We start from the raw sequence: 25,897 nt of genomic DNA, 5'->3' as shown, positions 1-25,897 counted from the left end.
AGCACAGTGACAGGCCACTGTTAGGAAGCATGGCAAACCGAGACACAGGTGACATAAGATCTTGAGTAGTTTAAATTCTGAGGCACTCCCAACTATTTTTTTCCCTTCAAGTTTCACTCTCTGGGGGTGTTTTCAACTGCCAGCACACCAAAAACATCATGCTGTTCCTGAGTTAACCACCCTGATGCTGTAATGAAGATTACAGACCCAATGACTTAGACACTATAATCTTCATACATTAGGGTGGTTAACTGTTCCATGGACGGACATGAAATTTTTGGCAGGACATCACTGGTCTGCAGACTGGTGGTTGAAAAACACTGCTCTAGCTCATTTCCCTTGTTTTGTTTTTTTGACAGAGGGACAGACAGGAGAGAGAGAAGCATCAGTTCTTCATTGTGGCACCTTAGTTATCCATCAATCGCTTTCCCATATGTGCCTTTATGGTGGGGGGGGGGCTACAGTAGAGCAAGTGACCCCTTGCTCAAGCCAGCGACCTTGGGTTCAGGCCAGCAACCATGGGATCATGTCCATGATCCCATGCTCAAGCCGCCGACCTCAGAGTTTTGAGCCTGGCTGGGTCCTCCGCGTCCCAATTTGATGCTCTATCCACTGTGCCACCACCTGGTCAGGCAATTCCCCTTATTTTTAAGAAAGGTCACTTGTTTTTATAGATTTTGCCTTTACTGGTCCCAATGCACAGGATATATCTGGTCTCTGGTTCACCTTATCATGTAACTGTCTTGTTCACCTGGCTTTTTAAAAAGCCAGCCTTCTGGGATCCCAGGATCACTTCTGATCTGCACTTCCTCAGTTCAGTTTACACATGTTCATTTATCTCTGGTTCTTAAAACACATCCTGTGTGGAAGGCAGAACAGCTCTTTCATTTTACAGACGAAGAAGAGACCAAGGCTCCGTGGCTCGTGCAGGGTCATATCAATAGCTGGAAGTAGGCACTAGCAATCTTACCTTCCTACTCCTAATAGAGGTGTCTTCCCTTTCTGAACTTGAGGACATCTTGTCGGAACTGTACAGGCAGGACATTTATTCTGAGAGCCAGTCTTGGTGAAAGGATGACTTGGAATTTCTAACCAGACTGCTTAGGTAGCTAAGGAAGAAAAGCTCAACCTCAAGGGCACTTCCACAGGTGAGCACGAGGCCTCCTGGGGTACCACTGGCAACCACAAACTACACACGACTCCAGCTCAGCTTCAGGTTTTGCTGCCATCCTGCAGCCTCTGTCAGCCCATGCCCCACACACCTCAACAAATCTATTCAATGCAGAATCCATGACACAGCTCACACCCCATTTATTATTTAAAAATACTTTGTTACAAAAGGAAAAAAATACAATGCAGTATAAAAGATTGACAGTGTCATCAAGTTTATTACACAATTTTCAACCTATCAGAAAGACAAACAAATCACCGACAACAGGGGGACAGGGCCTTGGCCTTTTGAGGGTTGGGGTTTTTTTTCTTTCCTTTTGCTATCAGGAAATAAAACTAAAAATTGTGTCATTGAATAAAAACAAAACAAAGTGGGGAGAAAAAAATTCTCCGGGTAAACGGCTTTTCTGGTATTCTCTATATATTTTTCTTTACACTGTCACCTTACTTGGTTTTCCTACATTTTAAAAAGACACCCGGAGCTGCTCTTGAGGATAAGCGCATCACTTAACACTTGGCCAGTTGGGCGGGGTGCCATGTTCTGAAGTGGAGGAGGGAAGGGGATTTGGGACAGGGGAGAAAGGAGCTACACACCTGTAGCCTCTGTCCCAAGGGAATGTGCCTCTCCAACCCTGGGGGACTCCCTCAGTGACTGAGGGCTATGTCAGAAACGTGCAGGGACGAGGAAGGGTTCAGTCCAATTCAGTCTCTCCCCTTCAAGCCAGATAGGTCCCCAATGACCCTGTATCTCACATGCCACGTCTCCTCGTGTTGATGTCATGTGCCCTGTAGACGCACACACAAATAGCATCCACTGCCCCATGGGCACTGCAGGACCTGTTGCTGCTGCTTCCCTCAGCAACAAGAACACCACAATTTAGATGTTACAGGAAAAGCAATTCCATACGCCTGTGTGAAAAATGGCCCCGAGAGCGGTGGTCCTTAGAATGCTGAGCTCATTCAAGTCCGGCTCCACTTCTTCCCTGCTCCTTATCAGAGGCAGGAAGTACCTCCAGGCAGAGCAAGGACAGCTATTAAGTCAAGAGTCAAAAGGTGGAAAGACATCAAATTTGTGACCTTTACCTGTCTCCGAGTGCCAGGTTATCCCACAATAAGTAAAACTAGTACCTGGGGAACGCAAGCCCATGCTTACATCAAACCTGAAAACAGAAAAGCCTATGGGAGTAGGTTGTATCCTGCCACACTGGCGCCTTCCCCACTCCTGGTACTTCACAAGGGTTCTTCAGTGCTGAGGTCCGATGTCCCCACCCTCCCAATGGCAGTACCTTCCTCTAAAACAAGGAAGCAGCACTCTTGGGGGAAGGGCTCCACTGTGACATGGCAAAGCCCTGGGGGTAGGGAACACCTAGTAGAGCTGTTTATTCCAAGCTGCAACCAAGCAGAAGTAGCAGAGGGTAGCGACTGGCTCTGCAGAGCTCTCCAACAGAAAGCAGCCTCGTAGGCCGCCTCTGCTTAGGACGGGCGAGTCCACTGAGGCTGGGCAGCCGGAGCTGTGAGGACTCAGCCCTCTGGGAGGTCAGGGAAACAAACCGTCAATATGTAAGAGGGAAAAGCAAGAATAAAAGAAGCTTTTCTTAAGGAAATTTCTGTCCTCATGGTCCCTCCTCAAAGGGCTGGGAAGGTGAAGGAGTTAAAGTGGTATGTTAGCAAGGGTCTGGACCCTCGTGGCCCCATCAGATCGAGTGCCGAGGACAGGGCCCTGGGCATATTTGGCACACCCAGTCACTCTCCTAGATCCCACACGAAGGGTTCAGTTTCTTTGAGAAGGAAGACTTCCCATCAACCTCACCACTGCACTGCTCCTGGAGAATCAGAAACTCTTGTTTCCTTGAACAAAGCACCATTCTCTATGGAGACCAGGGGCCTGGACATCTTTTCTTCCTGTCAGCCTTCCCTCCCAAGCACCCCGAGTCTTTAGGCTCTCTCCCTGGCAAACGGGGGTGGGGCTGGGAGGGCTGCAGGCACTCTCCAGTCCTGTAGGCAGAGGGTGTCCCTGGGTGTCTGGAGGGCAGGGGTCTGGAGGGAGGGGGGGGTGGGGCCTTCGTCCTTTAGTCCTGGTCAAGGTGAGGAGATGCAAGTCCATTAAACACACGTGCTTCCAACCAGACCCCTGCAACAAGAACATCAGAAGAGAGCACGAATTAAGGTTACTTTCTGACTCACACGGACTGAATTACATGGCATTCTCTAAAGTTATAACATGAGGTAGGGGATACAGACAGAATACAAGCCTGGGAAAGTAAAAGCAAGCAGGACTGCCTGGGAGTGTCTGGCACTGTGAGAAGTGAGGGACTGGCTGGAGAAGCTACAGAGAGAAAAGCAGTGGCAGCTTTAAGATTGGGGGGGGGAGGCTGGTTGGTTGTCTCAGTGGACAGAGCATCAGCCCAGTGTGTAGACATCCCGCGTTTGACCCTTGGTCAGGGCACACACAAGAAGCGACCATCTGCTCCTCTACTCCCCTCCCTTTCCCCTTCTTTAGTCCCCTCTCGAAGCCAGTGTCTCGACTGGTATGAGCATCAGCCCTGGGCGCTGAGGATAGCTGGCTGATCTGAGCATCAGCCCCAGATGGGGGTTGCCCGGTGGATCCCAGTTGGGGTACATGTGGGAATTTGTCTATCTCCCCTCCTTTCACTTGAAAAAAACCCCAACATTGTGGGGAAAACAGACCATGAAATGAGGTATCAAAGCAGCTGGACTAAAAGAGACTTGGGCTAGAAAAATATGGAAACTACAACATTTCAAGAAAAGTTGTTAGAACACAGTAAGTTTAAATAGTGGTTCAGATAATCTATTTTGAGCAGGTCATAGCTTACCTTGAGGGAAGGGAAAACAATCTGGAAATGGGAGGTGTGATGGTGAGAAAACACGTGTACATAACCAAATCCATTAACCCGCAAACACCCAAGAGGCCCTGGCGAGGAGGACGTACTTACACAGTAAACTCCTAAATATTTTTCTTTTCCTTCTTTTTTTTAACTTAGAAATTAAATTTAAAGGCGTTACATTGATCAATAAGAATACACAGGTTTCAGGTGAACATCTCTATAGCATCTGAACTGTTGATTGTGCTGTGTGTTCATCACTCAAACTAAACTTTTTCTTCTTTAAAGAGGCCCTTGTTAAAACACAATTCAAACAGCATTCTTATGAGTACATGTGTGTGCAAGTCACATACACGCACATAAAGTCAGAAATGTTCTAAGTTGTACTAAAACTCAGTAAACTTTTTAAGTCTTTCCCCAGATGACAACTGTGGGTGAGGGACCAAGAGCACACCATCTCCAAGCAGCAGTGGTCTGGCCAGGCCAGAACAGGAAAGCAGGGCACGGAAGTAAAAGAAAAGAACCAGTAGTTACCATCCAGAAACTTAAAAAGCAGTTAAGAACTTTTATTGAACAGCAAGACATTGTTAAGCCATTTGTCACTCTTTCCCTAACTTAAGGTCCCTAGCCCACTCAGCCCTTGTTCCGATGTTGCAATACTGACCTGCGGGGAACGGCTGGGCCAGCCTGGCCACATGAAACAGAATTACTAGCTAAACGGAAAACGAGGGATTAAATACAGACTTAGGATTTCTAAGAACACCCAAACTGGCAACAAAGCCCACACCACATGCTCACCTTTTTTGTATGCATGGCTGTACATTTAAGGAGCTACCCAAGAAAACCAACACCCACAAACCATGTGATCCTTGTACACTCTGAAGTGCCACTGTTCCGGCATGGCAGCCTCAGAATCAGTGGTGGCCTCTACCTTCCGGCTCCTCTAAACACCCATGTGGGTAGGCTTCATCTCAGTTTCTATATGGAAACTGATGCCCTCAATGCTGTCTCATGGCAGCCTCAGAATCAGTGGTGGCCTCTACCTTCCGGCTCCTCTAAACACCCATGGGGGTAGGCTTCATCTCAGTTTCTATATGGAAACTGATGCCCTCAATGCCGTCTCATGGCAGCCTCAGAATCAGTGGTGGCCTCTACCTTCCGGCTCCTCTAAACACCCATGGGGGTAGGCTTCATCTCAGTTTCTATATGGAAACTGATGCCCTTAATGCTGTCTCGGTTCCACACCATTTGGGTTTCTGAATCTTTGCACTGGATCACAACTGAGCAGAAAGCTGTTTTCATTGGATCAGGAAGACAGGAACGAGGTGCAAATGACTATATTTCAAGTAGAAGGTCCTAAAACAATGAGACAATAGCTGAGAACTAGAAAAAGTCAAAGCAACTGATTATTTAAGAATATCCTTAAAAAAGAAAAAAACTATCCTCTGGCCCTTGCCAGTTGGCTCAGTGGATTGCATGTTGGCCCAGCATATGGATGTCCTGGGTTCGATTCCCAGTCAGCACACACATGAGAAGTGACCATCTGCTTCTTTCCCCCATCCTTTCCCCCTTCTTTCTCTCTTCCCCTCGAAGCCAGTGGCTCAACTGGTTCAAACATAAGCCCTGGATGCTGAGGATAGCTCGGCTGATTCGAGCATCGGGCCCAGAAGGGGGTTGCTGGGTGGATCCTGGGTGGGGCACACGTGAGAGTCTATCTCCATTCCGCTCATTAAAGCAAACAAACAAACAACAACAAAAACAAACAAAAAAGAATATCCTCAAACTCCAAAGCATATACACATATACCCTGAAAGAGCTGTACTTTGGGAACTGTCCCTACATGAGAAGATGCAGAGGAAAACTAGTGCATCAAGAGAAAAAAAACATAGCATCCAATTCTTAAAAGAGTATGACTCCATTTTGGTGATGATGTTTGAATGCAGACAGAAGCCAAACAAGCTCTGCTGTGGGCCAATCAGACCTGAGGCCGCAGAGGTGGTGCCTATCCTGAGGGAAGATGGGTGCTGATCTGCTGCTGCCGCCCAACGCAACACACCCGTGCTCTCAGAGAACACTGTCCATGCAACATAAATACTGTTACTTTCCAACTAAAAGGTATGTACATGGAGCCTGCAACGTTGAGATAAACGAGGCCCATGCACCCTCTCCCCAACATGAAATCTCCTAAGTCACAACTTGGTAACTGCAGATGGAATTAAAATTTGCTAGGATAAGAATATGAGAAATTAACACTTTTAGGGTGTCTGATTCAGTTCTTTTGGACTAAATTATTATTTGGATAGAATAATCAACATAAGAAAAATTGGAGAATTGGAAAATCTGCCTCAGAGTTCATTTTCCTCATCTTGTCATAGGCCTGCACCAGCCAAATGGCAAAGTTTTCTGGAAACTACTGAGTTACAGGAATTTTCCAGTTATCCAAAATGAATCATCCTCATAATGGGAGAAACGGTTCCATTTACAGGAGGAATAAATGAAGCAAAAGGACAGCTAACGTCTCAGGCTTTTAGGAGCAAAGCCACCAGGAATAGTGACACGCGGTTCAGGTTCGTTAACTACTCAAGTGAAGGTGGGTCACAAAGACTGTAATTTGAGCATTTCCTTTCCCTTCTTCATCCAGTCATCCACCTACCCATCCAAAGACACCAAACAGAACTCTTCTTCCTCCTCATTCTCCTTCTCGATTACCATGAGACCCACCACGCAGGAATATAACAAGGGCATTTTCGTAATGCACTTGATGGAAAGCCACACAAATGAGAAGAGATCCCAAAGGCACCTGGATCATGCAGTAGCCTTCAGGATCCACAGAGTCCGTCCCCGCCAGAGTCCAGGCTCCTTCTAAAGATCTCCTCTTACTTGCTTACATACTAGAAACAATCTCTGCCGGGAGCTTTCTTTCGGCTAGGATTGCCGAGCTGCGAAGGAAAACCGAGCAGAAGCCCCGGGTCCAGCCCAGCCTAACTCTTCAATTACCTGACAACATGCCCCACCAACTCATCGGCTTTTGTTTTGCTTAAAAAAAAAAAAAAATACACACACACACACACACACATAGTTGCTTCAATAAGTTTTCTTTCTAAAACAAATACATCCTTCCACTGACGTATCCTCTACAGCTTCTAAAGCAATTAAAAATATTTTTTCCAGATCAGCTTCCTTCTGACTAAAGTATCCTGATTTTCAAAATATTTTTAATAGAGATGAATTCTTACAATCACTAATGGTGCATCATGAAAACAAACAAGTAAGCAATGGTCTTCCTCTCCTGTATTGGTAAATTTCCCTGATTTTTTCCTTGAAGGTGGGTGAGGTTAATGTAGAACAATGCCGACAACATGGCTATCGCTTACTGAGAACTTACTATGACAGGTACTACCTAGGGATGATGTCACCGAATCCTCAGCAATCTAATGAATCAGCTGGGGGGGTTTTGTTTGTTAATTTTTTATTGATTTTAATTTGCTGTGTTTACATAGTAAATCAGCTGCTTTTATTACCGTCATTTATAAAGTGAGGAACTGTGGAACATAGAGTAATACGGCCGGCCGCAGGGGTGGGATTCACACCCTGGTACTGCCCGCAGACACTGTGCCCTAGCCATTATGCCTGCTGTCTCAGATGCCGGGGCAAGGCAGCCAAGAAACAAAAACAGCATCATCTCAGGTCCATCTCAGGGTGAGACTCCTGACAATCAGGAAATCTGCCCTCTTGAATTTTCAGTTACCTTCATAAATCAACCCACTCCCCTTATTCGCTCTAAAAAGAGAGAGAGAATCTTCACTATCAGTGACTTTTCTTTCATGAAAAGATCATCCGCCAGCCAGGAAGGGGCCTCGTCCCACCTTTCTCAGTGGTGCCGGTCCCGCTCTCTATCCCGGTGTCTCTCGTGCTCTCGGTTCCTCTCTTGGAAGTAATCATCGTGCCGATCTTCATTGTGAAGCAGGTCCCGGTGCCTCCTGCTGCTCTCCCGGGACCGGCTAGGTGACCTCTCTCGGGACCGATGTCTTTTCCTATAGAAAGAGCCTTCAGCCTCGCTCAGAGGATCTATGTCATTCCTTCCCAAGTGTTGTGTTTTCGTGTCTCCTAGTATTTGTCTAGACCAGCCTTCTACTGCTCTATTACAGACCCACTGCCTCTGGATGTTAGCTTTTTGAGGACTAGTCGTTTCTGGGAAAACAGTAACAGAACTGGGATTCCAATTCAAGCATGCACGGCTCTAAAACCCATGTTCTTAGCCACATGTCTGTCTTTTTTCCTAAATAAGCCAGCCTACTGCCCCACCCAACACAGATTAGACATTACAACATTTATTACTGTCAATATCAGGTTAATTTCTTCTCCTTGAAGGCATTCAGCCAGGTCCCTCCCGGAGACCTGGGCTCCCTTCCTCCCCCTGCTGATCCCAGGAGGAGCGCTGCTCAGGGCTGGAAGGCCGCGGAAGCAATCCTCAACTCACCTAGACGAGCTCCCGCTGGCACCCACACTGTAAGACTTGGCTTCAATGCCATGAAGACAGTCCTTGAGAGAGGAGATGAGGACTCGGCAACGCTCATCGTTGGCGACCCGGGACTGTTTGATAACAGCAATGGCTGTGAGCAGCGTCTCAATCGCGTCGCTGTAATCCCCTGATGGGATGGATGGGAAAGGCCAAGGATGAGCAGAGGCAGTAACTGGACCAAAAGGAGAACTCAGGAGGACACAAACCGAGGGTAACTAGCTGTCCCACAGAACCACAGTGAAACAGTCAAGGCAGAAGTGACAAGTATAAAACTGGATGGCACCTCTATTCCAATGGTCTGGAATCACAGATGTTCTAAGATATTGTTAGTGGAGGTATAAACTGGTGCGTCACTGTCTGAGGGCTGTTCAACAGCATCCATTAAAATAAACAATGTGCATCCTGGCCGGGTAACTCAATTGGTTAGAGCATCATCCCAATACGCCAAGGTTGCGGGTTCGATCCCTAGTCAGGTCACATACAAGAATCAACCAATGAATGAATGCATAGATAAGTGGAACAACAAATCAATGTTTCTCTTTCTCTCTCCCTTCCTCTCTCTCTAAATATCAATAAATTAAAAAAAAAAAAAGAAATTAAATAATGCATTTACTTTTGACCCAGGAATTTAAAAAATTTTCTACTTCTATTCACAACTACTTAAGTTTAACCATGCTTGTTTCAGCAATGTTTGTTGTATTAAAGAATTGGAAACAATCTTAAATTCTTCCAATAGAGTCTGGCTATATAATTATAGAACAGTGGTTCTACAGAACACTACATGGTTGTAAAGCACAAGGTTAAGCTGTATGTAAACAAGGGAATCTATGTAAAGCACTTGGCACAGTGCCAGGCACACAGCAAGGACTCAATAAATGGTAGGTATTATTTACACATGATATATGTCTAGAACATATTAGTTCAAAAAGTTACAAAATAGTATTTCATTATTGTAAAAACAATCAAAATTATATGTTTCTATATACACAGAAAAAAAAACCTGGAGGAGACACATGAAATTGTAAAAGGTGGGTTTGTAAGTGGTCCTTGAGTAGAGGACTTTATTGACACTGCATAATTTTGACTATATTATTTTAAATCTATAATCAGGTGTGTGCATACATATATGTAAAATATATCTAAAACACGTATGTAGCATATACACATGTATACATATACATATGTATATTTAAATTTTTCATTTATTTTACCATGCTGCCATCAAGAATTAGCCCCTTCATTCCCAGCTCTGAGCAATACCCAGCAGGGATAGTGGTCGCAGGGTGGGTACTGACACAAAGTTTTTCCAAGCTAAGTTAGGAGCATTAAGGGAAAGCATGAAACCAGACAAGGGTTCAGTGATTGTGGACTGGCAGCTTCCACTGTCCAGGCAATAAGAATAAAACAGAAACTGTGGAGGAGTTCAGGATACCAGCTCTGCCAGGGGAGGAAATTTTTTGCCTATTTTCTAAGCATCCAATAAATATTTGTTGTTTGAATGACTAGAATGAGAACAACAAAAATGGAGGGCAACAGAGATTGGGTCTTTGATCATTTCGGTGTAAAGAAATTGGTGAAAACCAATGATTATTTTCATTACAGTCCTCTGTATATTTGGCTTGCTTCAATGAGCACAGATTACTTTTTAATTTAAAAAGGTTTATTCAGATGCCAATGAAGAGTTTCTGGATGAAAAAAAAAAAGAATATATACACTTCCAGTCTGTAACCTACTCTGTGGGTCCATATTTTGCAGCCAAGCTGAGAAATTTCAGAAAACTCAGGGTAATATTTAGGGTTAACTTGGAGATCTGACAGTTTACATTTACATTCATGTGGGAAACTCACAGGAAGTAAGTGAATATGATTAATGTCATCAAGTGAAACTTGGACCAGAACTCTGAAACTTCCTATACTTAGAAGCTGAAGACTCTGTGCCTGGGGCTCTCAGTCATGACTTCTGATTCTACCTACTTAAAACTAACAGCAGGGGTCTTGGCCGGTTGGCTCGGTGGTAGAGCGTCGGCCTGGCGTGCAGAAGTCCTGGGTTCGATTCCAGGCCAGGGCACACAGGAGAAGCGCCCATCTGCTTCTCCACCCCTCCCCCTCTCCTTCCTCTCTCTCTCTCTTCCCCTCCCGCAGCCTAGGCTCCATTGGAGCAAAGATGGCCCGGGCTCTGGGGATGGCTCCTTGGCCTCTGCCCCAGGCACTAGAGTGGCTCTGGTCGAGACAGAGCGACGCTCGGAGGGGCAGAGCGTCGCCCCCTGGTGGGCGTGCCAGGTGGATCCCGGTCGGGCGCCTGCGGGAGTCTGTCTGACTGTCTATCCCCGTTTCCAGCTTCAGAAAAATACAAAAAAAAAACCCAAAAACCTAACAGCAGGGCAAAGTCAGCTATAAAAGCATCGACTGCCATATTATGACACTCAACAGACTCGCCTCTTTCTAGGGTAGGCTACATGGAGGCCACCAGCTCTCTCTAGACACCCCGATGGAATCAGATTCCATATCAAACCATGATCTCCTAACAACCCAGTGTCTACACTGGGCACTGGATTCACCCCATAAGACACTAGATCCACTGAGGTCAAGATCTCCATGAGGCAGGAATTTTATTCTAGAACAAACACCACAATGAAATGATTTTATTTATATACTAGGCATTAGATTGGTTTTCATGGGGCAGGTCTAGACATGAGCTAAAATAACACCACTAGAGTCCCAAAAGCCAAAACATTAGGTTACATATTGCGTTTCAATACTTGCCACTCTTGAAGATCTAACTGTGCTCCAACTTTATCTTGTTGAATTTCTTGACAATGGAAATGGCAAAGCATGGAAAAATGAAAAAACAATGGAAAGACTAAAGGCCAAGAGAAGGCAGCAAAGGTTAAGGGTGAGTTACCTGCACTGGCTCCAGATACCGCTTTGGAAATGGCACTGCTGGAAATTGCTCTGTTTCGCTTCATGATCTCTTCAAATTCTGCTTCACTCACTGTAGAGGGCGGAGGACCCGAATCTCGGCTGCACAGAAATAAAACCACTCCTGACCGCCACGCTCCTCATTATCTTTACTATACCATGTTACTTAATTATGTTCTCCTGTATTTCTTAAATGGTTCTCCGCCTGTTCAAACGTTTTGTATGTTCATGTTCTCTTCAAGTACAGGATTTATGTCATATGCTTTTGTAATTTTGACATGACCCAACAACAGCGCTAGACATTCACAGCCTCCCTGACAGCACTAATAGTACTCATTTTATTCAAGCCCCTTAAAAAGGGATATGAAAGACCTGGTTTGGGTCAAGAAGTTAAGATGCAAACGAAACACTAAATGAAAACATTATCTAACAGATAAGTATTTCCCAAGACTCAACATTATGACAACAGTTTCCACAAGGGAAATCACAAGAATTCAGCGCTCACTTTCTTCCTCCAGGAAAATATGCTTCCCCGTCTACCCTACCACACTGGCTCAGATCTGAAATAAACAAGGTAGTCCTTACCTGCCATGGTGGTTATAGGGGGCTGAGGCCTTCATGTATGTATCTGGTGGAGGCCCCACTGTAGCATTTGGTGGGGGGAAGAAGGCTGGATTGAGGTGAAGGGCAGGTGGAATGGCCCCAGGGGGTGGTACAGCCAGATGAGGAGGTAATCGAGGAGGAGGGGGCATAAGATGCTGGTAGTGGATGCCAGGAGGAGGAGGGGGGACCCCAAAGCTTGAGGAGAGAGGTGGTGGGGGTGGAATTGGAGGTGGGGGCAGACCCATCAGGGGAAGGGCTGAAGGAGGGCGATTGAAGTAGGGCAGCACGCTGGGGGGCTTATCCACTCGGGAAGATGAGGGTACAAGGTTCTCGGAGGGTGTGGCCCGTCCGTCAGCAGAATCACTGGACTCTCGGGAGTGAGCCCGTGGAGGTATTCCTAGGAAGCAAAAAAAACAACTGTTACTACCCAGGTTTTAGGCACACCCACTGGAGCAGTTCATCCTTCAGCAAGTCATCTGGTACCATACTGAGGACGTTAACAGGCAGTAAAAAGGAAGGTAAAATCATCTACTGCCTTTCCTTTGGCCTGAGAGAAAAAGGTCAGGGGCAACTTAGTTAAGACATAAACCCAGAAAGCAATACCACCTTAAATTCTATATGTCAAAGAATGTTCTTTATCCAGAACTCTCAGTGAATCACTTTACTAGTCCTTAGATTTGTTTTATATTTTTAAGTGCAGAAGGATCCCAATAACCCATGAGAAAATGACAGTGTTGAAGTATGTATGTAACTGTTCAGTTGGATTCAATCGGATTTGAAATCCCACGTCCCCTGATAAAAGAGCCGAGGGCTTCTCTCCTAAGACTGGAACTAGGTGACCTCTATCCTGCTGTACACTTGGAATGTTCTCTTTGCTGAGGCACTGTGACTAGGGAATCTGGGAGGAGAGAGGGAAGGGCCTGGGATGTATGACAGCTCCTCCACCCATATACAAACCCATGATGGAAAAGAGGCACAAAACAGAGTAGAAAGATTGGAGATCGAGAGGAAAAAAAAGAAAGTGGAAGATAAGCCAAGAAGAGATGTGCCCACACAATGAGCAGATGGCACACAGCTCAGAGCAGGGACTCCCGGCAAAAACTTGGTACAAAACATGCCTCAAATCAGGGAACTCCCTCTACATTTCAATGGCCCAAATGTTCTCAACAGGGCAGCATACCAGGAACACCATCACAGCACACCAGTATGGTCTTGCACACAACAGGGGCTCAAAACAAGTTTGTATATAGCCAGAAACATGACTCTAACACTGTCAGCCACTGGGTTAAATTTGTTCCCTCTCCCCAGTAGTCTACTGAACAAGATGAACGTGGAATCCAACAGAAGGAAACGACCACATGGCCTTGGGAGTCTTGGAAGTATATTGCTTACAAAAATTAGGGGATATTTCAAAATGAAGCAATAAAATATCGCCTAATTTTTGTGAGCAGTGTAGAAAGATGCTGCCTGAACAGGCAGGCCGTGGCGCAGCAGATAGCATGTAAGCCTGGGATGCTGAGGACTCGGGTTCGAAACCCTAAGGTCACCAGCTTGAGCCCTCCAGTCAAGGCACCTATGAGAGTAATCAATGAACTAAGGCACCACATCTATGAGTTGGTGCTTCTCACTTTCCTTCCTGTCTGTCCCTCTCTTGCTTGCTTAAAAAAAAAAAAAAGATGCCATTAGCAAACAAGTGTGGAGAGAAAGAATGCTCCTTAAACTAAAACTTGTTAGTAAACCCCAACTCCTGATTAAAGCATAAGGTAGAAGTATCACCCTGGTAACCACTATGGTTTCTATACTGAAGTATATCACCAGTGCTATCACAGCACTGCCTCACTTTTCACATCTCAAACACTTGACAATTTGCTTCTTCTCCAAGTTCTCTCAAATGGAAGAAAGTGGAATTAGTGAGTGTTATCCTTTTTTTAATTGCTTTTATTCTTTTTCTTTTTTTTTAGATTTTATTTATTCATTTTAGAGAGAGGAGACAGAGAGAGAGAGAGAAGGGGGGAGGAGTAGAAAGCATCAACTCTTATATGTGCCTTGACCAGGCAAGCCTGGGGTTTCGAACTGGTAACCTCAGCGTTCCAGGTCAACACTTTACCTACTGTGCCACCACAGGTCAGGCAGTGAGTGTTATCTTTGAAAGTTAGCCTCCTTGTCTACGGCCATACCGCCCTGAACGCGCTGATCCCGTCTGAAAGTTAGCCTCCTTCCCAGCTGTTATTTCATCGGCAAAGTTCTGTTTTGTATCTATGGATACAAAACCCAAGAATAACAACCATTTTTTAAGCAAATGAAGTCCACTGGCTATACTTTATGAATTAACAGAGGTCAAGTCCATCAACATGACATAGCAGAAAAACACCACTCAGTCACCACCACCAATTCAGTAAAGAAAGGTAACACCAAGAGAAAACAGCCAAGTGCAGGTAAGGACGTTACCCATGATGCAGCTGTAAAATTATGTATCTTAAGAAAGTATAAAGAAGGCTGAATTATAGGAAGACTCTAAAACAAAGAGAACTTGAAAATTTAAGTTGCAAGGAAGAAAAGTGTGTGCTTTCTAATCCAGAGCAACAGGAGCTCACACCACTCCATCTAGGCTCTTAGAGTTATAAGAACAAATGCTCGTATAGAAGAGCAAAGTGGCCATATTTCTACCTTCAATCAATCAATAGTTTCCCAGCAGAACACCCAATCAATACAAGGCACTATTTTGAGAGGACCTTTGCCAATCCCCCAAAACTTCCTGCTACAGTAAAAGTAAAGGCAGTTGGCGGTTTCAGGCAGGGCCGTGTAGGGTGGCTGCACATTGAGATCAGGACAATCCCAGGTCTGGTCCTCAGGTTTCACAGGTTCAGAAACTCAATTTCAACAGTTCACCTATGGGAGATTAAACCCTAGATACTGACTGCCACTAACCAAACTCACAACAGTCTGAGTCATAAACCAGAACGCCAATTTATGAATTTACAGTGAGGACTATAACTGCCATGAAGACTGGAATACTTGTGTTGGCTGGTCAGTGCACTCTCTTCCCAGTAGAAAAGCCTAGTTGGGAAACCAAATCAGTTACAGAAAGAAGTAAGGTGCACTTAAGGGACACCAGTGTTGAGCTAAGGTAGTAGGATGCAGCTTTCTTTAATAATGGAAAATACGTAGTTGCCAAGCAGACTAAAATACTCAGTTACTGAAAAGGCATCCCTGGATAATGATGGAGAAATATTGTTGAACTGTCATTCTCCAGCACTTCTTTTGGTTAACTCCGTACAGGGCACCCTTCAAATCTAGGTTTAGGACACTATTACAGCCATCTTTATATGCTTACTTACATTTTAAAGTGGCTCCTCCTTAATGTATAGACAAGTACTCCTACAATTAAGTCTATTCACTATACACTGATTTTTAAAAATAGAAACACACAATGTACAAGGGACAGGACCTTTAAACATCACCTTTCCAGTTCAGATGGGGAAATAAGCCCACAGAGAAAAGTGACTTGGCCAAGGTCATGTGACTTCGTGGCAGACTCAAACTATAACCTGAACCTATCCGACTCCCAGCAGTGTTCTTGTACACAAGCCTCGTTTGGGGCCAACCTACTGATCATGCCACCACCCACAACCGCTACCACCCCGAAGTTCCTCCACGCTGTAGGCTGAGCCTACACCACAGAAAACAAATCCAGACTCCCCCCTTCATACAGATGGTCTCCACGTACCCCCTCTTGGGACTCGGACGCACTCACGTTTCCGAGCCTGTGCCTCAAATTGTGACAGGTTCTGCCTGTTGGCTGGCCTCACGTCTACTTTTTCTCCATTAAGAACTTTTCCTGGCAAGAGTTCCAACAATTTGTGGACAGAGTTTTCAGAGGCTACCACCACCTCAGCATACCTTGAGAAAGAAAAATTAAAAACGAGGAAAAAAGTGAGTGAGATCTACTACACAGAGAGGAACAAAGAAGTTCTCTTTCACTTTTGGTGAAACTGGTAAAGCAAAAGATATCTTCCTATTATTAAACACATGCACACACATGCGCACACACACACGTTCACACACACAAAACAAAATCGTGTCAATCTATAATCTCCCTACTTCAAAATAAAGTGCAGACCGGTAATCTCAACGGTTACAAACTAAAAGGGGCTTCTCCAATCCAGACCTCACCCTTTGGATTGGCCATTTGCTCGATTCTCTGCAAATTTCAGCTCCACCACATCATAGACTCCGATGGAGCGGATAACCTGGATCAGCTGCTGGTCTGTGGTCCACTGGGGCCGGTAGGATGGAAAAGGAAGACATGTCAGGAGCTACCCCGCCCCTCCAACCCAGAATGTCCCAAACCCTTCCCCCAAACCTAGGATTCTAGTCCCAGCCGTGACCTCCCTCCCATAGGAAACCCACAAGCCCATCAATGTCTTAGTGCAGGCTTTTCTTACTGTCCTCAGCCACACAGAACTCCAAAACCACCCACCTCGCCATAATCCCCATCTTTAGAGACTAAGAATATTAAAACCTATTGTAACTTTGACAGCCATTTGGGCTGGCTGGTCATCAGTTCAAACACTGATTATTAGCAGCTTTTAATTACAGATATGACAGTTCCCATTGTCGGGAACTTTCCCCTCAGTATATACACTTCCTATTTTAGAAAACACCCCCCTACCAGCCCCAAAACATGTCACACAATAACTTGCAGAACAACAATCACCACCTACCCCGAGTGTACTAGAGCTATCAAGGTCTTTGATCCCTGTCACCCATCATTATCACAGGACCATCTAATGACCACCAAGAGTTCAAGGTATTCACTCTGAAATCTCATCCCACAGATGACCCTGCTAGACATAAAGCCCCAGGGTCAGGGGTGGTAACAAGATGGCAGAAAAAGCAACTACCCACTCAATCATTGCTTTCTTCGGCACCAGAACGTCCTCAGGATAGTTCTCTTTCAGAGATCAATCCAACCTGATCCCAGGAAAAAGAAATCCAACCCCATCAGAGCACAAAACTGCAACATCGGTTTTTGAAAATGCCATCACCTCCCAGTGCTCTCCCTCCAGCCCTCCCATAAGCCTTTCTGGTTACCCATGCTCACCCAGGAGAAGCTGCCCACATAAACGGCAGCTCGCCTATTACGCAGGCCACTGTAGGTGTACAGAATTGCAGGGGTCTTGTTATTGGGCTTGGGAGATGGCTCCTGGCGAACAGGAGGAGGTGGCTCAGTGCTGCTGCTTCTGTCATCTGAGGGCTGTGAGGTGGCTGTCAACACGTCATCATACAGGTCAATCTGATCTGTATTGTTGAACTCTGGGTCCTAAGAGATGAGGCGTCGGCAAAGGTGGGTTTGCAAACCTTTCATGTGTTCATTCTATTTCACTCTAGTTTTCTTAGAATCCATAGCCAGGAACTTTATAAAACATACTAAACTTCCATGTCCTACTCTAGGAAACTAGGTAAGGAAAACTTCCTCATTTAAAACTATTTCACTTAATCATGTCCATGTAGGTTTTTCTCCCAAGACCCTGTTACTAGTCTGCAATGTTTCTAGCTCCAGTCACCTGTGAGAATTAAAGGCACCGGATGATAAAATAACAATGTAAACTAAGAATGCATAGAGATGCACTTATTACTGTTATCAATGAGGTTAGCTTCTAAAGACCACATCTCAGATACACTAATGAACACTTAATTTCTATCTTATGCATTTTCAAAATCAAGAGTTACATAAAACTATTCTATTTAATAAGAAAAAGAGTATATTTATTCAGAAATAGAAAGCAGGGGGAAGGCATGTTAAAATGAGAAACAAAATGCAAAAAAAAGGGAGATGTAGGTTTAAATTATTTGATTTACACAAATGATTTAGGGAAGCTAAAACTCATAGTACACGATCCCATTTTTCCAATATCCATCAAAGAAACATTTTAACAAATAAAAGGGAAGGTAATAACTCTGGGGGATTTTCCCTTACTAAGTTCTCAAGTGACATGGAGATCCAATATTACCACAACCCAAATAAGAGACAGCTTTGAGCAATACCAGAGAAGTTTACTGATACACAAACAATGAAAAGTTCTCTACAATACAAGGATCAGGAAACAGGCGACGTTCCCTTATCATAAGCTATGTCACAGTGAGTGCTTACAATATAAATGTTTATTCTGGAAAATATTCAAAAGATAACTTTTGCCTGTGATATAATAGTGCATGGACTGAATATTTGTGTGTGTGTCCCCCCCCCCCCCCCCCCCCCGCATATGTTGAAACTCTACTCCACAATGTGATGGTATCAGGAGGTGGGGCCTTTGGGAGGTAATTAGGATTAAATGAGGTCTTGAGGGTGAAGCTCTCATATATGAGATTATGCCCTTACAAGAGTTAAGTGAGACTGCTTGGTCTCCTCTGCTCTCCGTCACATGAGAACATAAGAAACTGCCAGTCTACAACCCAGAAGAGGGCCCTCACCAGACCCCAAACCTGATTTTGACCTTCTAAACTCCAAAATTACGAGAAATAAATTTCCGAAGTTCAAAAGCCACCCTCCTTTGTTTTGTTACAGAAGCCCGAGCTCACTAATGCTATGTACCAAAAATCCTGAAATCACAAGTACTATCATCGAGGGACCTTCATGTTTCAGATTTTGCAATGTCATTAGCTCAGATCTTTTAAAGGATCAGACAAGTCTTTTTCTCAGCTGAAACTCTTAACATTCAGACAATGCTAAAGATGAGATGGTGCCAATATAACAGAGACAGGGAGAAGTTCAAAGTGTTTTAGGGGCACCACAGCTCATTCATGTCATTGTTGGGTTTTTTTTGTTGTTTTTTTTTGTTTTTGTATTTTTCTGAAGCTGGAAACAGGGAGAGACAGTCAGACTCCCGCATGCGCCCGACCAGGATCCACCCCGCACGCCCACCAGGGGGCGTCACTCTGCTGCGACCAGAGCCACTCCAGCGCCTGGGGCAGAGGCCAAGGAGCCATCCCCAGCGCCAGGGCCATCTTTGCTCCAATGGAGCCTTGCTACGGGAGGGGAAGAGAGAGACAGAGAGGAAGGAGAGGGGGAGGGGTGGAGAAGCAGATGGGCGTTTCTCCTGTGTGCCCTGGCCGGGAATCGAACCCGGGACTCCTGCACGCCAGGCCAACGCTCTACCACTGAGCCAACCAGCCAGGGCCTTCATTGTTTGCTTTTTAAAAGAGGAATAAAGGAAAGACCTACATTAGATAACTTGTCGAGTTCCCTGAAGAGTCATTTCCTCCTCTAAAGAACTTAGGACAGGAAGCTCCAATGACCTTCTCCCCTTCAATACCATCACAAGCACTGCTCATTCCAAAGTGAAACTAGAGGAGAGACTCACTACAAAATTCATTCATAGACCTACATCCCATCACAAACTTTTGGAAACAATCTTTTAGTTTCTTAGCTTACCTGCAGTATAACGGAAGAACACGCATACAAACGTTATTACTGGATTGTTTTGCTAGTAAAGGGGAAAGGATTCTACTTCCTAAGGCCCTGGTCGGCAAACTGCAGCTGGCAAGCCACATGTGGCTCTTTGGCCCCTTGAGTGTGGCTCTTCCACAAAATACCATGTGTGGGCACTACCTCAATAAGCAATGTATCTACCTATACAGTTTAAGTTTAAAAAATTTGGCCCCCAAAAGAAATTTCAATTGTTGTACTGTTGATATTTGGCTCTGCTGACTAATGAGTTTGCTGACCACTATCCTAAGGCATAGAAGTAATTCCAAAGGTCATGACTACTCTAAGAAATCCCACAAGGGAGGAGTTTAAAACTTGTAAAAATGTCAGAAAGAGAAAGGCAAAAAGAGAAATTTTTTAGGGGCAGCTTAAAAACAAGACTGGTGGTAGCACAATGGATCAAGTTGACCTGATATGCTGATGTCCCAGGTTCAAAACCCCAAGGTCACCAGCTTGAGCACAGGATCATCGACATGATTCCATGGTCACTGGCTTGAACAAGGGGTCACTGGTTTCCAGTCAAGACATGCAGCCTGACCTGTGGTGGCGCAGTGGATAAAGCGTCAATCTGGAAACACTGAGGTTGCTGGTTCAAAACCCTGGCTTGCCTGGTCAAGGCACGTATGGGAGTTGATGCTTCCTGCTCCTCCCACTTCTCTCTCTCTCTATCTCTCTCTCCCTATCTCCCCTCTCCTCTCTAAAATAAAAAAAGAAAAAAAAATAAAAAATAAAAAATAAAAATTAAAAAAAAAGAAAAAGAAAAAAAAAAGACATGCATGAGAAGCAATAAATGAATCATGAAGGCAAATAAGCAATGAAAGACTGTTCTAGGTAGGCAAACCTATAAAGATCTTGCATAAAAATGGGTGAGTGTGTAAAGAACAGAGTCTAACAGTGCAGGGTGGATAATAAATTGAATATGGTGTAAACAAAGCTAGGATTAACTTGACAAGCATGTTGTGTGTAAAATATTTCATAGCCCTTATGTTTCAAACGAACGCAACTCTAGATAAGTCACTTATTTATTCACATACCAGCTATGGTGATTTACCCTTGAGGTTCAAGGTAGAGAAAGCACTTGATCCTCTCCAATGATCTAATCTTGGAGAGCACTACTTCACACCAGGTTGCTTTTTAAATTTTTTTTAAATCAAGGATTTTGACATGGAACTTAAAGGGAATAAGGAAAAACATCACCTTGGCTAGTCAGTGAAATCAAACTGGGATTCCTTCCATGCAGTATCTGTGATTCAGAGATGTGTCTCAAAGTTGTAATAGAAAAATTACCACTGATGGCCCTGGCTGGCTAGCTCGGTTGGTTAGAGCGTCATCTGGAAACACCAAGCTTGTGGGTTCAATCCCCGATCAGGACACAAGTGGGAAGCGAACAATGAATGCACAATTAAGTGGAACAACAAATGAATGCCCCACCCCGTCTCTCTCTCTAAAATCAGACAATAAAAAAAAATTATCACTGATAATTGGGTACCAAGTTAACATGCAGACTTGGGCAGCCGAGGGAGCAAATGCACCACCAGGAAGCCCCCACAGCATAAGCCTACGCAAACCATTTCCTCTTTCAAGTACCTTAGAATGACAGACTCAATCCTGGAAGACCCTACTGTATGGATTACCTAAGAAACACAAAAGAATTCAGTGCAAAATGGTCACAAGATTCAAATGGTGTCTGGGAGATACAGAGCCTCTGTTCAAAGCAGCTGATGGGAACTGCTCTAATGCACAGGGCAGGCCTATTGAGGATTGTGTTGAGGTAAAACTTTATTGAAGAAACAAAGTATCAATTTGTGTTCAGATTTAAACCAGCTAACACCAATTCATTTTATTTCTTCCTTTGGTAAGACAAAAAGCAGGTAAGGGCCTGAAGTTTTTCTGATTACCAAATAAACTGGTGATTTACACAGTGATGGATTAGGTTAAGGCAAAACCTAATTCTACAAATTAAGTGAATAAAAATTTTACTTAAAGGAAAAACAAAGAAAAAGAAAAAATCAAAACAAAACAAAAAATATTTTACTTAAAAAGGAAGTATGTATTTTATACTCAATGACTATCTCACAAAGAAGTTTGTGTTTCACAGCATAGTACTGTGACTGTGTCATGAAGCTTCTTGGTTAACAAGAGAACTTGGAGAATTTTGAATTTATATAACAATTCCTCACCTGCATGCTTACCTCCAGGCCTCTTTCCCTGATATCTGAGGGGGAAAATTCTAGGATTTATTTTTCTCAAGACAACATAGTTGATAATGTTTCTTTTAATTATAAACAAAGCTAAAACTTTTGGTTTTATAATTACCATCTGCACAGTTCTCAGTCCACAGCCTCCTCCGGTCACTGACAATTGCCCTCAACCACCAGAACATCTCTTCTGAGCACATGAATGCTGTTTCCCCCTTTTACCTCACCAGGCCCATCACAGTGCCTAGCAAACAGAAGTAACTCAATCAACACTTGTTGATGGAAGAGAACTGGGCAGACCGTGCAAAGTGCCTACCTATCTTGCATAAGGAACAGAGGCAAAACACTCAGGAGAGAGGCAACCACCTCTCAGTTGCTGTTACGGAGTTCTCCCCTGGCCAAGAGAGCAGCTGTGAGTCTCCAACTCTCTATGTAACGGAGTCAAGTAGCTCTAAAGGCCTTTACAGCACATGTAAGAGATCAGAGAGTCAGCCCCATAGGGTCCCATCTAGGAAATGCATTAAGTTTTCCCTGGGGAGCAAAGTACACGTGACGGAATTTTTGTGCATGGGTCAGTTTGGGGTGAATCAATAACATTCTTAAAACATTCTAAAGCACTGTCTTGAGTGCCTTCAGTCTAAGCCTGCTTCTAACAATCCTAGCCAAACAAAGCTTTTATCATAGCTTTAGCAGCCTCCAAATTCCACTAAAACCAGCCTTACCAAAAATTAACTCACTGATGAGGGGGCAAAAAGTATTTCTCCCCCAACCTTTTTTTTTTTTTTTTGTGGGAGAGACAGCGAGAGTCAGAGAGAGGGACAGATAGGGACAGACAGACAGGAAGGGAGAGAGATGAGAAACATCAATTCTTTGTTGTAGTTCCTTAGTTGTTCATTGATTGATTTCTCATATGTGCCTTGACCGGGGGGCTACAGCAGACCAAGTGACCCCTTGCTCAAGCCAGTGACCTTGGGCTCAAGCTGGCGACCTCGGGGTCTCGAACCTGGGTTCTCCACATCCCAGTATGACTCTTTATCCACTGCGCCACCTCCTGGTCAGGCCCAACTTTCTACAAGACGTTCAAAATCTATTCTTTCTTCAACTCGCTAAGCATCAAATATTGCCTGTTTGGTATAAATTTTTACTCGATCCCACACCCCATCTTTGACCTATTTCAGATCCATTTAAAAATCCTTTTTAACAAGAGACCAGAGGATTCAAATTGTTGAAGCCAATGACTTCTACTCTGACAAAGCAGTGACCTCTGGACAAGGCCTGTGTCTTGTCCATGACCTACAACTTATACTGCTTAAGAAATAATAAAATCTCACCTGACCTATAGTGGCGCAGTGGATAGAACGTTGACCTGAAACACTGAGGTCACTGGTTTAAAACCCCAGGCTTGCCCAGTAAGGGCACATACGAGAAGCAACCAATAAACAACTAAAGTGAAGCAACTATGATCTCACTCCCTCTGTCTCTAAAATCAGTAAGTAAAATCTTAAAAAATAATGAAATAAAAAAAAAATAATAATAATGAAATCTCACTGTTAGACCAAAATATGGCTAGACCAATAGTAGTCAAGGCCCCTGTTTTGCCCATTTTCCAAAGAAGTGCTTGTATCCACCTATAGAAGAGAGCCAACTCCACCAAGGGAGTCTTGTTGCTATCTTGTAGCTAAAAAACTAACAAACCATAGCTTGCTGAAAAGTAGTCAAAGTCTGATTCAAGGTAACATGAAAATCTCCAGAAATAAATGGTTTCTAACTAATATATTAAACCTTTCTTCTTATCCATAAATAATTGTTTGACTTGTTTGAAATTAAAAAAAAGAAACTTTTGGCCCTGGCTCAGTGGATAGAGCTTTGGCCCATATGAACATCTGAGGTTCAATCCCCAGTCAAGGCACACAGGAGAAGGGTCCATCTGCTTCTCTCCCTCTTTCTCTCCCACAGCCAGTGGCTTCATTGGTTCAAGCGTGTCCCTGGGCACTAAAGACAGTTATGTTGGTCCAAGCATCAGGTGCTAAAAATAGCTTGGTACTCACGCATCAGGCCTAGACAGGGTGCTGGTGGATCTTAGGGTGCATGCAGGAGAGGTCTCACTACCCTCCCTATTCTCACTTAAAAAAATTTTTTTCATGTATTTAAGTCAATCAACAGTCACATATAGATGCATTACTAGTTAACCCGTGAAGCTGTATAATGGGTACAAGGTCATTACACTATTCTAATTTTGTGTTTTAAAAGCTCCATATTAAAAAGGCATAGTGCATTAAAGTTTTTTTTAATGTAAACTTATGTCAAGTGGAAAAAAACAGCATGTATTTCAACCTCTTCTGTTGCCTCGTATCAATCAGAGTTCAAGCAGTGTACCTCCCTTCTCTGGTTTGTTTTATCCTTTCTCCAAGTCCTAAAATACATCCATTAAAGATGCCAATGGGAAAAACCCACTTACTCAAGTAGAATGGTGCTGAAAACAATCCAGGCAAGATATTATTAAGTTTTAAGGAAACTTTGGAACATTCTTGAGATACGATCCCAAGAGCTCAGAAACAAACTGTATATGAGATTACTGTTTCAAGGGAAATTCTTGTATAACGGTCCTTGACGTAACAGAAAGGGAAAGGCACCAGCAAATCCAACTTAGGGCACATAGGTAGGTCTACGCTTGCTTTTTAACTGGTTTGTCCAAAATTTTTATCTCTCCCGTCATCCCCCAATTAGATTCATCTAGAAAATGTATTACACCAAAATGCCTATGGACTTAAGACTGGAGTCAAGCTACTGGTAGAAGATGTGAAACAATCAGAACAGCACTAAAGTTAAGTGTTAAGAGTATCTTTTTACTGTGCCTTCGCATTGCCTTATGGGCGAGGGGACTGACATTTTCCAGCTGCAGTTTGAAAGAATCAGGAAGAAACCGGTATTAACATTGTTCTCATAAATATTACAGCAAACATAATTCGGATTTATAAGTGGTTAGTCTTTGAAAGGACGGGCATCCAACTTTTGGCTTCCTGAGGCAGTACATTCCACAGGTTGATTAACCGTTCCATAAACCTGATTTTTATTTGCTCTTAAATCAAAGCCTTTAAAATTAAGCGTGGAGGTTTGTATTAACATAAAGCAGAATGGTCAGAAGTCTGAACGTCTATGCTAGAGGAACAATTTTAGACAAGACAGAGGCGTGTTCAGGCCTAGCAAATCCTCAAGGACTGGCATAACTTGGAACCACCTCAAGTATGCTGGAAGTGATTCTTCAGCTGATCCAGGAAAATCCCAGTGCTCTCCATGACCCCTCACCTGATTGAACTCCTCGTCGGCGTATATATCAATCAAGTCCACTCCTTCTGACATGGCTCCGGAGGGCAGATCGCGAGCCCGAAAAACGGACAAAGTAAGAAAGATGCCACTGCGATATCCAGAAAGAGGCAAGGGTTAGATGGCATGTAGGTCCCGGGTCGGAAGGAGGGCAATGGTTGCCAACCTCCCATCTCCAGAGACGCAGCCTGCCGGCAGCCCAGGTTCGGCCCCACCCGCTCCGCCCCGCCCCCGGCCTCGCGCCGCCCCTCGCTCTCCCAGGCCGCTCAGGCTCGCGGGGCTCGCTACCCATCACCCTCGGGCCGGAGCCGAGCTGCGCCGCGGCTGGCTGTGGCGCGGCGGCGAAGTCCAGGCCTCTGCTCCGAGGGGCCCTCGGACGGCGCTGCGAACGCCCGAGGCAAAACCCGCAGCCCCAGCATGGCCCACCTGTCTAGGCCCCAAGGCGACCCAGCCAGAGTCCCCGCGGGTCGCGGAGCTCCAGCCGCCCCCACCCAGGCCCAGTCCTTGCCCCCAGCTAGGCCCGCCCCGCTCCCTCCCCGCAGACCCGGCCCAGTGCCCTCGGCCCCCTCCCACAAAGGCCCGCGCCTCCCTCCGTCCGCCGACTCGGGCTGCCCTTAACTCAACCGACCCCCTCCCCGCCTCAGCGCAGGCCCCGAGCCCTCTTCCGGCCCAGCCGGCCCCCAGCCGCGCGCCCCCGTTACCGGGAATATGGCGGCGGAGGCGGCGAGTCCGGACTAGGCCCGAAGCGCGCGAACCGCTCTCGGCCCCCAGATCCCGCCTTCCCCCCCTATTCAGCCACGGGCGTCATACGCACAGCCACTTCCGCCATA

The 25,897-nt window shown here is 44.9% G+C and overlaps 1 protein-coding gene across 3 annotated transcripts; it reads right to left on the bottom strand.

Moving 5' to 3' along the window:
- Positions 1-1,368: 1,368 nt before the first annotated feature.
- CPSF7 (cleavage and polyadenylation specific factor 7) lies at positions 1,369-25,893 on the bottom strand. Of its 3 annotated transcripts, none has more exons than XM_066360875.1 (10): positions 25,769-25,893; positions 25,050-25,158; positions 17,161-17,379; positions 16,230-16,333; positions 15,784-15,956; positions 12,039-12,453; positions 11,437-11,555; positions 8,494-8,662; positions 7,880-8,047; positions 1,369-3,301 (listed from the first exon to the last, which is right to left on the bottom strand). In XM_066360875.1, exons 2-9 carry the CDS (start codon positions 25,101-25,103, stop codon positions 7,885-7,887), a joined length of 1,416 nt encoding a protein of 471 aa, XP_066216972.1. In that variant the 5' UTR covers positions 25,104-25,158; positions 25,769-25,893; the 3' UTR covers positions 1,369-3,301; positions 7,880-7,884. The 3 variants fall into 3 exon arrangements, with proteins under 3 accessions (XP_066216972.1, XP_066216980.1, XP_066216985.1); XM_066360883.1 differs by having other exon boundaries at positions 15,811-15,956; positions 25,769-25,892; XM_066360888.1 differs by having other exon boundaries at positions 25,696-25,844.
- Between the last annotated feature and the right edge of the window lie 4 nt (positions 25,894-25,897).

The sequence above is a fragment of the Saccopteryx leptura genome, chromosome 1, assembly GCF_036850995.1.
Source record: "Saccopteryx leptura isolate mSacLep1 chromosome 1, mSacLep1_pri_phased_curated, whole genome shotgun sequence".
NCBI lineage: Eukaryota > Metazoa > Chordata > Mammalia > Chiroptera > Emballonuridae > Saccopteryx > Saccopteryx leptura.
The sequence above is the reverse complement of the archived record's forward strand: the minus strand, read 5'-3'. Positions and strand labels throughout refer to the sequence as shown.

Bases quoted from the DNA above. Each gene is read 5' to 3' on its own strand.
- CPSF7 (XM_066360875.1), bottom strand. From the start codon at position 25,103: ATGTCAGAAGGAGTGGACTTGATTGATATATACGCCGACGAGGAGTTC. The intron at 16,334-17,160 runs GTGAGCATGGGT...TACCGGCCCCAG, and splicing joins ATGTGGGCAGCTTCTCCTGG to TGGACCACAGACCAGCAGCT. The intron at 11,556-12,038 runs GTAAGGACTACC...ATTTCTGTGCAG, and splicing joins CCCTATAACCACCATGGCAG to CCGAGATTCGGGTCCTCCGC.